Source organism: Pituophis catenifer, unplaced genomic scaffold (assembly GCF_029215685.1).
Source record: "Pituophis catenifer annectens isolate HBS135680 unplaced genomic scaffold, rPitCat1.0.hap2 SCAF_2, whole genome shotgun sequence".
Lineage (NCBI taxonomy): Eukaryota > Metazoa > Chordata > Lepidosauria > Squamata > Colubridae > Pituophis > Pituophis catenifer.
The window spans coordinates 33,347,630-33,364,073 of NW_027256882.1; the positions used below are offsets into that span (position 1 = coordinate 33,347,630).

At 44.1% G+C, this 16,444-nt stretch overlaps 1 protein-coding gene across 1 annotated transcript; it reads right to left on the reverse strand.

The window, feature by feature from the left end:
- Positions 1-1,823: 1,823 nt before the first annotated feature.
- Positions 1,824-15,623, reverse strand: LOC139309331 (E3 ubiquitin-protein ligase TRIM39-like). Its single transcript, XM_070933388.1, is given in 8 exon segments — positions 1,824-2,461; positions 3,935-3,967; positions 4,781-4,899; positions 10,750-10,772; positions 12,301-12,531; positions 13,112-13,207; positions 15,232-15,350; positions 15,353-15,623. Coding segments are annotated over 8 exon segments (1,416 nt in total). The 3' UTR covers positions 1,824-1,937.
- Between the last annotated feature and the right edge of the window lie 821 nt (positions 15,624-16,444).

Here is a 16,444-nt window from a genome sequence, read left to right on the forward strand (position 1 = left end):
CTGCATTACCATACTTTTGATCAGCGTCCATTTTAGGTTTTTCTTCTAAGCTATTATCCTGAGTGTTTGTCAAATCATTTTCAATTTTTTGAATTCCGGTTCAAAAAAGGACTTCCGGTTTGCTGTTTGTCGCTGCCAGACGTTCCTTTGGGATCGTCAGCTTCCATCGCCTGTCAGAGCCGCCTTCACAACGTAATGGCGGCTCGAAAAAACTCCGTTTCCATGAGGAAACGGAGATAGAGCCGGCAGGGGTGGGTAGAACTCTCTGCGGAGTCCCAAAAGTTTTTCCTTTACTTTTGGGACGGAGCGGATGAGATGCCCCGTATCCCCAGCCGCTGCTCCGGGCTTTGGGAGACCTCTGCTGATGCAGAGCCAGGCGTCAAAAGCAAGCCTGCAAATTTAACAGACTACTCAAAGAAAATGTGAGCTGGACCTGTAATACTGAACTGCAAGTATTTTACTGATTTTTTTAAAAAAAATTACTTAAGAGAGAGGAGGAAAAGAAAGAGGAAAAAAAGTCTTTTAAAATGGCGTCGGCTGGAGGAGAGACTGAAAGGGAAAGTCCTTCCGTTTTCTATTACTACAATGTAGCGGAATAAATACCACTGGCTACATTTGTAGACAAAACTTCGCTCCTGTGTCTTTTTCTCTTTTTCTTCCCTTGGAGACTTGATATTGTTGTTGATTGGAAAGAAGTCCCTTTTTTTTTTCCTTGCTTTTTTTTTAACAAAGCCTGCCTGGGCGGAAACATGGCACTGAGACTCATAAAGTCAGATAAACAAGAAGGGGGGGGGATTCCCCCACCAACAACTTAAAGGGACAAGTCTTAACTCTTCAGTCTCAGAAACCTGATTTTAATATAATAGAATTTTTTATAGAGGAGATTGAAAGAAGGGAGGAGATTATGAATCAGCAACTTGAAAAATTTAAGCGGGAAATTAAAGAATTGGTGAAATCTAAGTTTGATTCTTTGGAGAAAAAATTCTCAAAAGTGGCTAATGGCTTTACAGAATTTATGATACAGTTGGACACAAATACTAATGTACTAGAGTCTAAAATGGAAGAAATTCAAGATAAATTGGACAATAGAATTCTTAACCACCAAACTAGATTGGCTTCTTTTACTCCCGATACTTGTAGTTACTCAATAAAAGGCAGAGTGGCTTAAGCCAAGAAGGAAAAACAGTGTTACTGTCAGATAATGCATTTATTTAATAATGTATTTCATTTGTACAATTCTATTAACAATTCTTTTTGACTTTTGGCTTGAGCCAGCTGACACATTTAGGGCACAGAGGACTCACGTTTTCTATCTTGATAACAGACGGTATGTTTTATTTTTTTTCTGTTTTGTGTGCATCTTTTGTTTCTATGTATTGTACTGAATAAATTTATTGGCACAAAATTGCAAAAGAAGGAACTGCAATCCATTACACACCTCCCATATAAAATTACAATCAGTCTTACAATCAGTAATCCGATTGTTGTAGATAACCTACGTAAGTATAAAAACACAATTATGTGTTAAAAGAAAGTGGGAAGGAAAGAAAAAAAGAAGGGGATGATTATAGAATATACTTAGTTATGGACACCTACACAATCATTGATTGCAATTAACATTAAACAAACAAGCATGATCCATAAATGGGATGAAGACTGTGACAGACATATAAAATCATGATTGACAGGCTTAGCTGTAAGGTCTCTTCAATACTGATACATCTGAACACATGATGCTAACGCCAATAAAGCTCCTCTTTTTTTTTATCCAGACAAATAGAAATAATGATCAGGTTATTCCTTTATAATGACTTATTGACTGACCAGGGTGGCATAGAACAATAAAGGAAGCTGAAGTAGTAAAAAGCTAAGGAATCTCTGCTTTAAAGGCTTTCAGAGATCCCTGCTTGGCAAATAGGGAGTTTTGTTTATGGAGGTCACTTCTTTGAGGGGAATGTCATGCAGGTGCCCTCACCCAAATAGAAATAGGGCAGAAGGGTCTCTCCAACCAAGGAAGTGTCTGAGAGTGTATGGAGCAGAGCTGCTGTGCTGGAATCAAAAAAGCTCACTTGTCCCCCTTCGCAGTTGAGACAGATGCAGATCGTCGTGGGCTCCTCAGTCAGGACCAGGTCAGAGCGTTTTGATGGAGATACGGCCTCGTATTTCCCTAGGCCTTTCCAAAACATCCAACACCTGGTCTGCTTATCAACATCTGTTAAGTTCACTGGCTGACTGGCAACCCCTACACCCCATCCTTCTCTATCTCCAACAATAACTTCCCAGAAATGTATCCCTGTGGAGAACGTCTGACAGCCAAGGACACAAGGATGACAAACAAATCTCATGGGATTTGGGGCACAATATTTTTCTTTAACTGGCTTAACTCCTCTGACACTTTTTTGATCTTTGGACAACTTAAGGCAGTCAATATTGGCTGTGTCTGGATCCAGACTCACATTCCCTGTAAGTGGAAAGGGAGAGAAGGAAGGAAGGAGAAGAACAAGAGCTTCAGCTGCAGACCTAGTTTGTGTCTTCACCCCCAAAACCTTAACCCTATGGCCTCTTGTGTGAATGGAGTTCAGCTTCCAAACACCCCCTCCAGGACTAGAAGACTCATTGTTTTTTTAAACAATATCTAAGCCATTGTCTGGTCAACAGTCCTCCAACTTTGGCAACTGTAAGACTTGTGGACTTCAAGAATTCCCCTGATGGGACTGCTAGTGTACAGGTCCCTCTGCTCCCTTTTCTCCAAGCACTCAGGCTCTCCCACTGTCTATGTCCCATCCTCTGTTAACTGCCAGCCTCTTTGGCACCCGTCTCGCCTTTGGCCTTCTTGTTCCATTCACTTAGGTTGCCTTCACCATCTTCCAGTCCATCTGCCTCCCCTTCAGCTGCCACTAAGCTGTACGCCTTCAGGATCCGTTGATTACCTGTATTGCTCTTGGCTCTTCCGCTCAGCTCTTTGTCTCCTGGCTCCACTGGTCAATTCCCCTAGTCTCTAATGTGGCCACCACTATGCTGATTGCCCTCCAGCTCCGCCATGCTGGCTGGAGAATTCTGGGAACTGAAGTCCATAAGTCTTGCAGTGGCCAAGTCCTTCAAACCCTTCACAGTGCTCCACCTCTTTCAGCCTCCGTGCACAATTCTCTTTAGCTTCCATCTTGCAGATGAGATTAATGGAATTGGCAGGAAAGTTTTTGGCTTTGCCTTCAGAGAGTTGCTGGGAGGGCCCAGGTTGAACAGGGACTCTGTCTGGAGCATTAATCCAGAAGGTCAGGCAGAGCAAGAGGCTGACGTGTTTCAATTCTGAACTGGTAAGAGTCAGAAGGACACCCCAGAGGTAACTTGGGACACAGGATGGAATGTGAGGAACATCCCTCCTTTTCTCTGGGAACATCAGGATATCACAGGCATGTACAAAAGGGGAGGATCTTGCACAGGAAACCTCTGCTTTCATCAGTCTGATGGCCCACTTGGTGGAGACCAGCCAGATGCTCCAACTTTGCAATGTGCTTTGACCCAAAGGATCTAATTTCTCTGCTAACGAAGACCTGGTCACCAATTTATAATCAGGCAGTAAAATCAACAGGAAGTTATTAGTTTGGTAGGAATTCAATATTTCCAGATTATGTATAGAACAGAACACAGCGGGGCGGAGTAGGAGTAGAGCAGAACAGAACAAAAGCTTTATTTGACCAAGTGTGATCAGACACACAAGGAATTTGTCTCTGCTGCATTAGCAAATATTGAACATATAAATGGCAAGTAAAAGTTCATAAATCATATAATCATTAAAGTTTACTGGATCATCATAGTCTTTAAGGTATTTAATCCTATAGTTTTCTTTTTTGTTACTCTATTATGTTTCTCTTAAAGTTATTGGCATCAGAGTTTAAAATAGCAAACAATTCCAATTCCTGTAACTCATATTTACCTTCCTGTACCTGAAGTCCACTTTCCAGAGTATCTGGGGAAGAAAAGGGAGGAATTCAGCATCTCATCCCTGGAATTGGAGCAACAGAAGAGCCTCCCTCAGATTCCCTGGTTTGCTTTCCTTGGCCTCAGATCAGGAAATAAGGAATAGGGAAAGCTACAAGCCAGAATGTCATTGGTGGCTATATATATATTCCATCAGGTATCAATATATTCTACTATATATTCCATGTACAGGTAGTCCTCAATTTACAACTATTTCTTTAGTGAAATTATAGCAGCACTGACAAAAGTGCTTTATGACCGGTTCTCACACTTATGACTGTTGCAGCCTCCCCAGTCATGTGATCAAAATTCGGACACTGGGAACCACCTTGTATTTACGATGGTTGCAGCATCCCATGATTTTGAGATTGTCCTCTGCAACCTTCCTGGGGAGCTTCTGACAAGCAAAGTCAATGGGGGAAGCCAGATTCATTTATCAACCGTGATTCACTTAACTGTCCTGATTTTCTGAATAACTGTGGCAAAAGCATTCGTAAAATGGGGCACAGATCACTTAACAACTGCCTTGCTTAGCAACAGAAATTTACAGCTCAACTGAGGTCGTAAGTCAAGAACTACCTGCATATATTCCATTATACTTAGTGGAAACTTATTCTGCTTCGCCAGTGATCAGTGCATTTGGGTTTGGGCTACGAAGAATACACATAGCCTTGTCTTACAATTATAACTGAGACACTGATCCTGAAATCGATCCCTCTTTGATCCATGTGACACTGACCCAGAATCTCTCTTGGATGCTCAAAATGTCATCCAGCGTAAAACCCCAGCGGCTGTTTTTTACCTCTCAGTTTTTTCATGGCACCTTTCTGAAGCTCAGTCATATCACTGTAATCCCAGATTGTCCACTTCAGTGCTAGAAATAAATCCACCGGATTTTCATATGTTTCCTTTGCCTGATATCTGGCAAGACAAAATAGCAGAACAACAGAGTTAGAAGGGACCTTGTAGGTCATCTAGTCCAACACACACAACCCAGCGCCCAAGCAGGAGACCCCACACCATTTCTGACAGATGGCAGTCGGGCCTCTTCTTGAAAGCTTCCAGTGATGAAGCTCCTACAACGTCTGAAGGCAAAGCTCTTCCAGTGGTTCATTCTCCTCAGTCAGAATTTTTCTCTTATTTCCAGGTTGAATCCCTCCTTGATCAGTTTCCATCCATTATTCCTTGTCTGGCCTTCAGGTGCTTTGGAAATCAGGTTGACCCCCTCCTCTCTGTGGCAGCCCCTCAAATATTGGAACACTGTTGCTATCATGTCTCCCCTGGTCCTTCTCTTCACTAGACTAGCCATGCCCAGTTCCTGCACCTGTTATTAACCTGCCAATAGAAGAAGCTTTCTAAACCATCAGATTGAGGATTGGCTAGCTACAGGATCCAATCTCTCTCTCTCTCTTTCTCTCTCTCTCCCTCTCTCTCTCTCCTTTAAGTGGGGTGTTGATGGACAGTTATTAAGTCATTGATTGTCGTTTTCTTGTGTTGCCCCATCCTCGGATCCTAAGTACCTGGTAAGCTGGTGAGAAATCAGCACTCCTGTTGACTGAGAAGGGCCCCTGTTTCCCAGGCTTCAGTCATTTCTCTGGCTAGCTATTCAAATATGGGCACCATGAGCGACTCAGTGGATCCTGATCCAGAACTGCACTCATCCACCTTCATCAAGTTCAAGGAGAGATCTAGTAAAGGCCACTAAGTTTCAGTTTTTGGGCTCCCTACTCTTGAAAATTCTTGTGAATCTCTTGGCCAAATCAATGGATTGTATCTTACCAAATGACTGATGACAGATGACTACTATGGGTGACGTAGGTAATTAGACGATGGATATAACATTCAAACTGATCTTGATGGATTTTAGTTCTGCATTTAACACAATTCTTCCATATAGACGAGTGTCTATCTAAACTTAAGGACCTTGGACTTTCTCATTCAATCTACCTTTGGATTATGGATTTAGTTTATTTAGTTTAGTTTAGTTTATTTGATTTGTATACCGCCCTACTCCCGAAGGACTCAGGGCGGTGAACAGCCAAACAGTAAAATACATAGATACAAAATATTTAAAAACCAGATAAAATCAAATTAAATCATTTTGGCCCAGACAGATTAAAACACCCCAATAATTTAAAAACAGATTAAAATTTACATATTTAAAAAAGGGAAGAGATTAGGCCAAGCCCGCCTGATGGAATAAGAAGGTCTTCACAGCGCGGCGGAAGGTGCGCAGATCCGGGATCCTCCGTATCTCCGGGGGGAGCTCATTCCAGATGGTAGGTGCCCCCACAGAGAAGGCTCTCCCAATAGGGGCCGCCAGTCGGCACTGTTTGGCTGACGGCACCCGGAGGAGTCCCTCTCTATGAGAGCGTACTGGCCGGTGGGAGGCTATTGGTGGTAGTAGGCGGTCCCGTAGATAACCAGGTCCTAAGCCATGGAGCGCTTTAAAGGTGGTAACCAAAACCTTGAAACGCACCCGGAAGACCACCAGGAGCCAGTGCAGCTCGCGCAGGAGAGGTGTTACATGGGAGCGCCATGTCGCTCCCATTACCACCCGCGCGGCCGCACTCTGCGCCAGTTGGAGCCTCCGGGTGCTCCTCAAGGGGAGCCCCATGTAGAGAGCATTGCAATAGTCCAGGCGGGAGGTGATGAGGGCATGAGTGACCGTGCATAACGAGTCCCGATCCAGAAAGGGACGCAACTGGCAAATCAGGCAAACCTGATGAAAAATCCTCCCGGTCACGGCCGTCAAGTGCTCTTCTAAAGATAGCCGTGAATCCAGGAGGACGCCCAAGTTGCGAGCCCTCTCCGTGGGGGTCAATGATTCGCCCCCAATAGTCAGTGATGGCGTCAACTGACTATATCGGGACGTCGGAAACCACAGCCACTCGGTCTTGGATGGGTTGAGCCTGAGCCTGTTCCTCCCCATCCAGATCCGTACGGCCTCCAGGCACCAGGACATCACTTCAAGGGCATCGTTGGGGTGATCCAGGGTGGAGATGTACAGCTGGGTGTCATCAGCGTACTGATGGTACTCCACCCCGAAATCACGGATGATCTCGCCCAGTGGCTTCACATAAATGTTGAACAGGAGAGGCGAGAGGACCGACCCTTGCGGCACCCCACATATGAGGGGCCTCGGGATGGACCTCTGTCCCCCTGTCAACACAGACTGCGACCGGTCAGAGAGAAAGGAGGAGAACCACCGCAACACAGTGCCTCCCACCCCTAACTCTTCCAATCGGTGCAGCATGATACCATGGTCGATGGTATCAAAAGCCGCTGAGAGATCTAACAGGACCAGGACAGAGGAGCACCCCCTGTCCCGAGCCCTCCAGAGATCATCAACCAACATGACCAATGCCGTTTCCGTGCTGTACCCGGGCCTGAAGCCCGACTGGAACGGATCCAGATATGTCGTTTCATCCAGGTGCTGGGGGAGCTGTTGCGCAACCACACTCTCAACAATCTTCGCCACAAAATGAAGGTTGGAGACCGGACGATAATTTACCAACATTGCCGGGTCCAGGGAAGGCTTCTTGAGGAGAGGCCTCACCACCGCCTCTTTCAAGGCGGCAGGAAAGACACCCTCACCCAACGAGGCATTTATAATCCCCTGGAACCAGCCTCGTGTCACCTCCCGAGAAGCCAGCACTAACCAGGAGGGACACGGGTCCAATAAACAAGTGGTCGCGTTCAGTCTACCCAGAATCCTGTCCACATCCTCAGGGGTCACAGGATCAAACTCATCCCAGATAACATTCTCAAGACCTGCCCCAGTCCCTCCCCCTGAGACTACCCAGTCGGAGTCCAGATCTTCCCGAATCTGAGTGATTTTGTCATACAGATATTGAACAAAATCCTCGGCTCTACCCTCCAAGGGGTCCTCCCACGCTTCCTGGTGGAGCAGGGAGCGGGTCACCCTATACAGGGCGGCCAGGCGATTATCTGATGACGCAATAAGAGCAGCAAAATAGCTACATTTCGCTGCTTTTATCGCCACTAGGTAATTCCTAATATGAGATCTTACCAGTGTCCGGTCAGATTCAGAAAGACTGGCCCTCCAACTACTCTCTAGGCATCTTTTCCGGCGCTTCAACTCCCTTAGCTCCTCAGTGAACCAAGGAGCTAAATGAGATCGGCGCCGGGTCAGAGGCCGCAAAGGCACGACCCTATCCCAGGTGGCCACTAGGTCTCCAGTCGAGGCGTGTGCCAGAGCCTCAGGGAATGGCCCAAGCTCCATCTGGAACCTATCAGGTTCCATCAGGCGCCTGGGGCGGAACCATCTTACCGGCTCTGCCTCCCTGTGGCGGGGTGTAGCGGTTCGAAGGTCGAGATGAAGGAGAGAGTGATCAGACCATGACAAGGGCTCGGTGACTATATCCCCTATCTCGAGATCACTGAACCACTGTCCAGAGACAAAAACCAGATCCAGCGTGTTTCCCCCCGTGTGGGTAGGGCCATGAATTATCTGGGTCAGGTCCATGGCTGTCATGGAAGCCATGAACTCCTGAGCCACCTCCGACGCCTCACCCACGGACGGCAGGTTGAAATCCCCCTTGACCATAAGCCTAGGGGTATCAACCGCCACCGCGGCGATGATGTTGAGTAGCTCAGGCAGGGCTGCTGCCACGTGGCAGGGAGCCAGGTACGTGATCAGCAAACCCCTCTGAACCCCGTGACCCCATTTCACAAGGAGGGATTCACAGCCGGCCGTCTGAGGAACAGTGGCCTCCCTCGGTCTCAGACCATCTTTAATGATAACCACTACCCCCCCGCCCCTCCCCTGTGACCTTGGCTGATGGAATGCGTGGAAACCTGGTGGGCACATTTCAATGAGGGGAACCCCCCCCCTCCTGGCCCAACCAGGTCTCTGTAATACCTGCCAGGTCCGCACCCCCCTCCTGAATAAGATCACAAATGAGGGGGGCTTTATTTACTACGGACCTGGCATTACATAGCATCAGCCGAAGGCCTGGGCCCTGAGGGTCTATGCAACCTGGAGAACGGGTGGAGCCTTGGGGGCCAGAGCACGCCATCGCTCGTAAACAGTGGGTGCGCGCTCCCCTAACACGATATGGCCCTCTGCTCCCGCCATATCTACCCCTCCCACCCACAGTATTGATGTTTGAAACACTATCCGGATGAGCTCTGACACCCCCCTCGACCCCAGGTCCCCCACCCCCCTCGCCGCACTTCGAGGCCAGACCCAACCCTCCCCCTTGTGGGTTTTCCCCCAAACCCACAACCCGAGTTCTAATTCGACCCTCCCCCTCCCTGGGACCCCTTAAAAGTTTAATTAAAAAATTTGATAAAAAACCCCTCAACCCCCTGGTTTTCACATGCCATTTCCTGTTTGGCCGCTCTCAAGAGGGTCAGATTAGGTACTCACACCTCCTCGGCCCTTATTCTTAACACTGGTACACCACAGGGTTGTATGTTGAGTCCCTTACTGTATACTCTTTATGTACATGACTGCATTCTCACTCATGCCAGTAATACTATTATTAAATTTGCAGATGATACAACAGTGGTAGGACTCATCTCCAGGGGGTGGGATGAGTCTGCCTGTCGAGAGGAGGTGGACCAGTTGCTTTCATGGTGTGGAGACAATAATCTGGTCCTTACCACCAATAAGACCAAGGAGTTTATAGTGGACTACAGAAGGAATAGATCAGATATCCAGCCCTCACTTATCAATGGAGACCAGGTGGAGCAAGTGGCCAGGTTTAGTTTTTTGGGTGTTATCATAAAAGAGGATCTGACCTGGGGTGCTCACATTGGAGCACTGGTCAAAAGGGCCCAGCAGAGATTATACTACTTGAGACTACTCAGGAAAAAACAACCGAATGAAAAACTGCAGGTGACCTTCTACGGCTGCACTATAGAGAGTATCTTAACTTACTGCACCTGTGTATGGTTTGCCAATTGCACCGTGGCAGATAGGACAGTGCTCCAGAGGGTTAACATCATTGCCCAGAGTATCATTGGTTGCCCCCTCCCCTCCTTGGAAGAGCTTTATAGCTCCCGCTGCCTTAAGAGAGTTCAAACTGTTCTTAAAGATCCATCTCATCCTGGGCACCCCTTTTTTTGAACTATTACCATCTGGCAGACGGTAAATAAAAACAAGGACAAATAGGCTGAAAAACAGCTTCTATCCCAGAGAGGTAACTATGTTGAATTCTACTGTATACTAATGCAGTATCACAGGTTTTCAATTTAATTGTGTAGAATGTGAAGGATATGTGTTTTTGTTTTTGTTTTATTATTATTTATAGTTTTCTTATGTATGATGTACACTGAAGATGGCATTTAATTTCAATGTACAAGGTGCAATGTCACAAAGTAAACTTAACCTTAAACTTAAAGGTAATGCAATGAAATCACAGATAACATCTGTCACAATGTCCCAGTAATCACAATTCAGGTGCTTGGCATGTGTTTATGATACATTACTTGGAACAGCTTACATCATACAATACCTTTAAAACCATCAAACATCTGTCTCTTCTTAGAAAGGACTCAATAGGGAAAAATGCCAAATTAAATCTAAATGTCTGGCTGACTATGCACCAACAATAATTGATCATATCAAATATTGCTAATTATATTGTGTTATCTGAGGAAATTTCTAAAAAGCCCTGAAATACAGTACGCAATCTTTACATTAAAATACTGCTAAGTACAAACAGAACTTTCCAAAATAGGAAAACTTTTGGAGGAGCTGCTGATCTCTGAGACTGTAAAGAAAAGGGAGGATTTACTTACTTCTTCAAGATGCTTCCAATGTCCTAAAAAAAAGAGAGACAAAGCATTGAAAGGAGCCATTTCCTAGGCAGAAAATAAAATTCTTACATTTACAAAATAAATGAGTCAATCCTCTGGACAACTAGACACTAACAGACATATAAAGTACTTCCATTTTTTAAAAGAAAAAAATCCCATTCCTCTTTTTTCCTCAGCTATTCAATCTCTTTTGAAGAGGTATTGTTTTTACTTTTTTACCTAAGAAAAATTATACCCCGGTTGAATTCAACAAAAAAATGCCCTGCATTTATGCTTCCAGAATGAAGGCACTTTGGAAAATCCAGGTGGTTATAATACTTTCTAGAAAGTCATCAGTGTTGGGTTTCTCCTTGCCTGGAGATTAAGGGGAGGGGGAGACCCTACAAAGAACACCCACCACCATATCCTCCAATGGGGGATAGGAACCTCAAATTGTGAACAATATAGAGAAAGTGACCAGTACTTTGAATTCCTGCTTTTTGCATGGCCTGCTTTTTCTGTATCAAATTATGTATCCCTAATATAAGCCATTACAGTTAGTCCTTGACTAAATAGAGTTGAAAAAAAGATTTTGAACTTGGTCGAATGCAGCCAGAATCCTACATGCAGACATGGGAAAATATATCAATCTCTACAGCAGAAGAATGGACGGAAAAAGTGATGAAGCTAGAAAAAATGACAAAATTGACTGCTTTAATTAGATCTGACCCATTGCTTCTACTTGGAAGCTGCTTCTAAACTTGAGATAGGAAAAAAAAAAAGAACTCTTGATACTTGATTTTTCTTATTAGACTAATCTGTTTTTATACACATGGATAATAATGAGAAAATATAAAAAATAAAAACTTGAGGCAGTAATTTTATTTTGTATTTTACTGTGCTGAAAATGTTTTGTTTTCCCTTTATCTGACACTTCTTTCCCATTCTTATCTTTCTCGGTTTCCCTATTTTCTTTATTTCCATTTGTACTTTTCACTATTATAATTTCAATTAAATTTCTGGGGAAGGGTAAGGAAAGAGTCAAAAAGAGTATTCTGTGGAGGGGCTAAAGCAGGCTATTCCATTTCATCATTGGTACACCATGATACCAAAAAAATGCTGAGACAGAGAGGAGCAATAAAGGTGATAAGGGCTCTGGAGGCCAAACTGTACAATGAATGGCAAAGGGAACATGGTAGTCTCAGCCTAACAAAGAGAAGGCTTAGGGGAGACCCTACAGCCATCTTCCAATACTTGGAAGGCTGTCATAGAGAAAAGGGCATCGATTTAGTCTCCGTAGCACCTGAAGGCAGGACAAGAGGCACGGGGTGAAAACTCATCACAAAGAGATCCAACCTAAAATACAGAATTTCCTGACAGTGAGAAGTATTTATCAGTGGAACAGCTTCCCTCCCAGAGTTCTGGGTGATCCATCACTGGAGGCTTCCAATAATAGATTTGTTCCGGATGGAATAAAGACTCTGCCTTCTGCAGAGAAGACCTCCAAGGTCCCTTCCAGCCCTAGGATTCTATGCTCTCAACTTCCCGCCTGACCTGTAAGAGTTTGCTGGCTGGCTGCTGAAGCTTCTCTTCTATCTCCTGGATGAGATGGTCAAGAGAGCCCAGTTCCTCCATGTGCTTGGCCAAACCCTCCTCCTTTCTTGCCATAATATCCTTCTCCGTTTCTTCCATTTTAGTCAATAGAAGCTTCTCCTGTGCTTCTAACCAGAGGTGTAGCTCTTTGAATTCAGCCATTACACTTTTTTTCACTTTGTCGATGCGATCCTAGAACAAGAAAGGGAAAAAGCAAATGGCATAATTTTATTTTATTCTAATTATTTTATTTAATAATTTTAATTTTGTCATGATAATTAAATGGATTCCTTGAAGAATCCAAAAGTGAGGTGGGAGAATTTCCTAGGGAGAAAAAAACCGTTTTGACATTAAAAAACGCAAGGCGGAAAAGTTTCTAAAAAGAAAAAAAAAGGCTCCAGTTTAAATGATCTCTCATGAAAATTTTCTTAGCAATCAGGGATTTCAAAAAAGTAGACAGAAAAATGTTTGTGTTCATAATTTTTTCAGTGATGAAATACGATTTGCCTTAATTTATTAAGCAAGCCAAACCTATTGCATAAAACACAGCTCATGGAATAGGGGCACTTAACCCAACTGTGACTCATTCAGCCAATGGTGACATCTCAGTCCCCAGGTTAAGAACAAGTTCTGTGCCCTACACAGTCTTTAACTTTGAATTAATTTCAGTCAGAACTTGTACTTACAAACAGGCTGCCTATTATCAAAGATGGCGGATGGGCTTCTCCTTCCTATTAGCTCAGAAGCTCCTAACGGTTGGATCAATACTTACAAGCATCTCCTGCACTGTTTGCTCTGTCTCTCCTTTGTATGTCGCTATTTTTTCTTTCTGCTCCTTCTGAGCCTTCAGGCAATCCTCCACCTTGATCTGAAAAATATAAGTTTTGAGTTTCTTTTCCGTAAAGAATTACATCGGAGGGAAGACCCAGTTAGAAGACCCAGTATATTCAATCATCATAAATACATGACAGTTGGCAAACGTCCAAATTTTGATCCTGTGACCATGGAATGCCTGCAATGATCACAAGGGTAAAAAACATTATGTCACTTTTTTCAGGGAGACAAGGGGTGGGATAAAAATAAAGCTCTTGGGGAGACATCTGGGAGACATCTGGGAACAGAGCAAAAGCCTGGACCTCTGATTTACAACAATAGAATCCTGTAATTCTGAGGTAGTGATATGTCAAATTGAGTGTCACTGATCTAGCCCAACAGAACCTCAAAAGGGATGGGGATTATGGCCAGGGGCTCTGGCCGTCTGCTGAGCTCTGGTGGCTCAGCAGACTAATTAACATCCACTTACATCTGCTGCCTGCAATTACTGCAAGTTCAAATCTCACCAGGCTCAAGGTTGACTCAGCCTTCCATCCTTTCTAAGGTAGGTAAAATGAGGACCCAGATTATGGGGGCAATAAGATGACTTTGTATAAATATACAAAAGTATGAAGGCTATTGCTTAGCGCATTGTAAGCCGCCCTGAGTCTCCGGAGAAGGGCGGCATATAAATCAAATTTAAAAAAAAAAGGTGTCCCAAGGGATGTCAACAAAGTCAAGGTGTCAGCCAGCTATGCCTTTTTACACAAATAAGGGGTGGGGCTTCCCTCCCTTAGGCGGAGGAGAATAAATGGAAAAACAATATGGGTAATATATTGTGAAGTAATTTGAAGCTAACAGATTGAATAAGAGAAATTGGAAGGGAGGAAAATGCAAGCAAGATAATAATTAAAACAAAATGTTATCAATCAATTAAAAATGTGAAACTAGGAGTAATGTGAAATATGATTTTGGAAATTAGCTAAAGTAGAGTTTTGCTCCAGGTTAATAAATATGGTAGGAGTGGAGGAAGGTATTATATTAGAAAACAGTTGAAACAAAGCTTGGAATTAGTTAAAAATTAAAATAAGAGTTAGGAGTGGAGGAAAGCATGAGCTGGAAAACAGTTAAAGCAATGCTGTGGACCAGCCAATAAACAGAGTTAGGAGTGGAGGAAAGCATACGCTGGATAACAGTTTATATGAACTGTGAACCAGTTAAAAATAAAAAGGTAGGAGACTATACCTGGGGATCAATTGAAATATAATTGTGAACCAGTTAAAAATAAAGGTGGGAGCGGAGGAAAGCACTGCTGGAAAGCAACTATTTAAGTTGCAAACTAGTTATAAAATAAATATAGGAGGAGTAAAGGAGATAAGGTTGGTGTGTAGTTAAAATCATACTGTGAACCAGCCAAAATAATTTAAGATTAGGAGTGGAGGTAAGCGTTGCTGGAAAGCAGCAGATCAAGATGTGAACCAGCTAAAAAATAAAATTAGGAGGAAGTGGAAGAAACTTTACAGGAGAATAATAATATAACTGTGAACCAGTTAAATAATCAGATTGGAGTTATATAAACTACTAAGAGAAAAGGGAAATAAATTTTTGATAAGATTTGGATATTAGTTGTGATCAAGAAGAGGTGAAATATAGATTTGGTGTAATGGGTCTTAAATTGAGAAATGTATATGAAATATTGTTAAAATGAGAGGTTTAGAATGGTGTTTATAGTCTAGAATGTTGGGCGAAATAATTGAATGAGAAATGTTTAGAATAAGATTTTTTTTCTTTCTTTTTTCTTTTTCTTTAAAAGAAGATGTAATTGGATAAAAATAGGAACAAAATGGATTGTGGGAATCTTAATAATTGTACTTATTATATGACGGAACAAGTACCTGCTCTAAAGAGATGTATTTTACGTTTTGTGTTTTGAAAAATAAAAAAAAATTGGGGAAAAAAAATGCAGGCAGGGAGATAAGGGGTGGGATAAAGCAGGAGGAAGCAAGTAAACTAGTAAAAAGACTGCGAGGGCTGGCACTGGATTCCCCTCCCCAGCGATTCCTCCTGGCTGATTCCTACCTGGTATTCCGGGAAAGCCTCCTCCGCAGGGATCACCGAGTGGCCCTTGTGCTCTTTGGATAGGTAGCAGACCACGCAGATGAGGGTCTCGTGCTCCTTACAGAAGAGCTTGAGGGGCTCCCTCCTTCCTCGCCCCAAGGACCTCCGCATCGCCTGGCCACTTCAGCCACCCGCGCCAGCTGCCTGTTGGGGAGGAGGCTGCGGGGCGCGAAGGTCTGCCTGCACTGGGGGCAGGAAGCCTCCGATTCCGACGTCCCCCAACTGCGGGTCAGGCAGCCCCGGCAGAAGTTGTGGCCGCACTCCGGGATGAGCACGGGGTCCTGGAAAAAGTCCAGGCAGATGGAGCAGGCGGCTTCTTCCAGCAAACCCTGCAAGGGTGTTTCAGCCGCCATCGCCGCCTCCTCTGCCGGGACAAAGAAAGAAAAAGTTAAGTTTCGCGCCTTTCCCTGCGAATCAGCTGACTGCCTTTGGGCTCTGCTCAGGCGGGAAACCGAAATGAATTGTTGTTGCTCTTCTGGTCAGCTTTGCTGGCTTCTTAAAGAACTGCAGTATGTTAAAAGGAACAAATTGGGGAGGAGTAATCAGTCGCGGGACGGACCCCCGATCAATTATTATTAGCCCAGCATCCTGTTAAAGAGAAAAAAAAAGTTTTAAAAAACTAGGGAGAAACCAACATTCATGGGATGCCCCCCCTCCCCAGATCAATTATTGATCCAAACATTCTGCTAAAGGAGAGGTGGGGAACCATGGCCCCTTTATGACTTGTGGATTTCAAATGGTATATACAGGGTCTCCTCTTCGAGCAGGGGGCTAGACTAGAAGACCCCCAAGGACCCTTCCAGCTCTATTCTGATTGATTGATTGACTGATTGACTTATTCGTGACCCAGCTGGCTCAGGAATTTTGGGAGTTGAAGTCTGCAAGTTATAAAAGGGCCATCGTCCCCTCCCCCCCCCCCCCCGCCGCCCCCACTTGCTAAAGGCAAAGATTTTGAAAAATCCTGGGGAGAAAGAAACATCCATAGGACGGATTCCCAATCAATTATTATAGGGGCATAGGAAAAATGAGAAAGAGGCATAGGAAAAATGAGAAAGAAGCATAGGATAAATGAGAAAGAGGAATAAAGGAAAGAGGGGCAAAAGAAATGTTGTAGATCAAGACACAGGGTAGATGGAATAAAGAAAGATGGAAAATAAATGTTGAATAAGATATT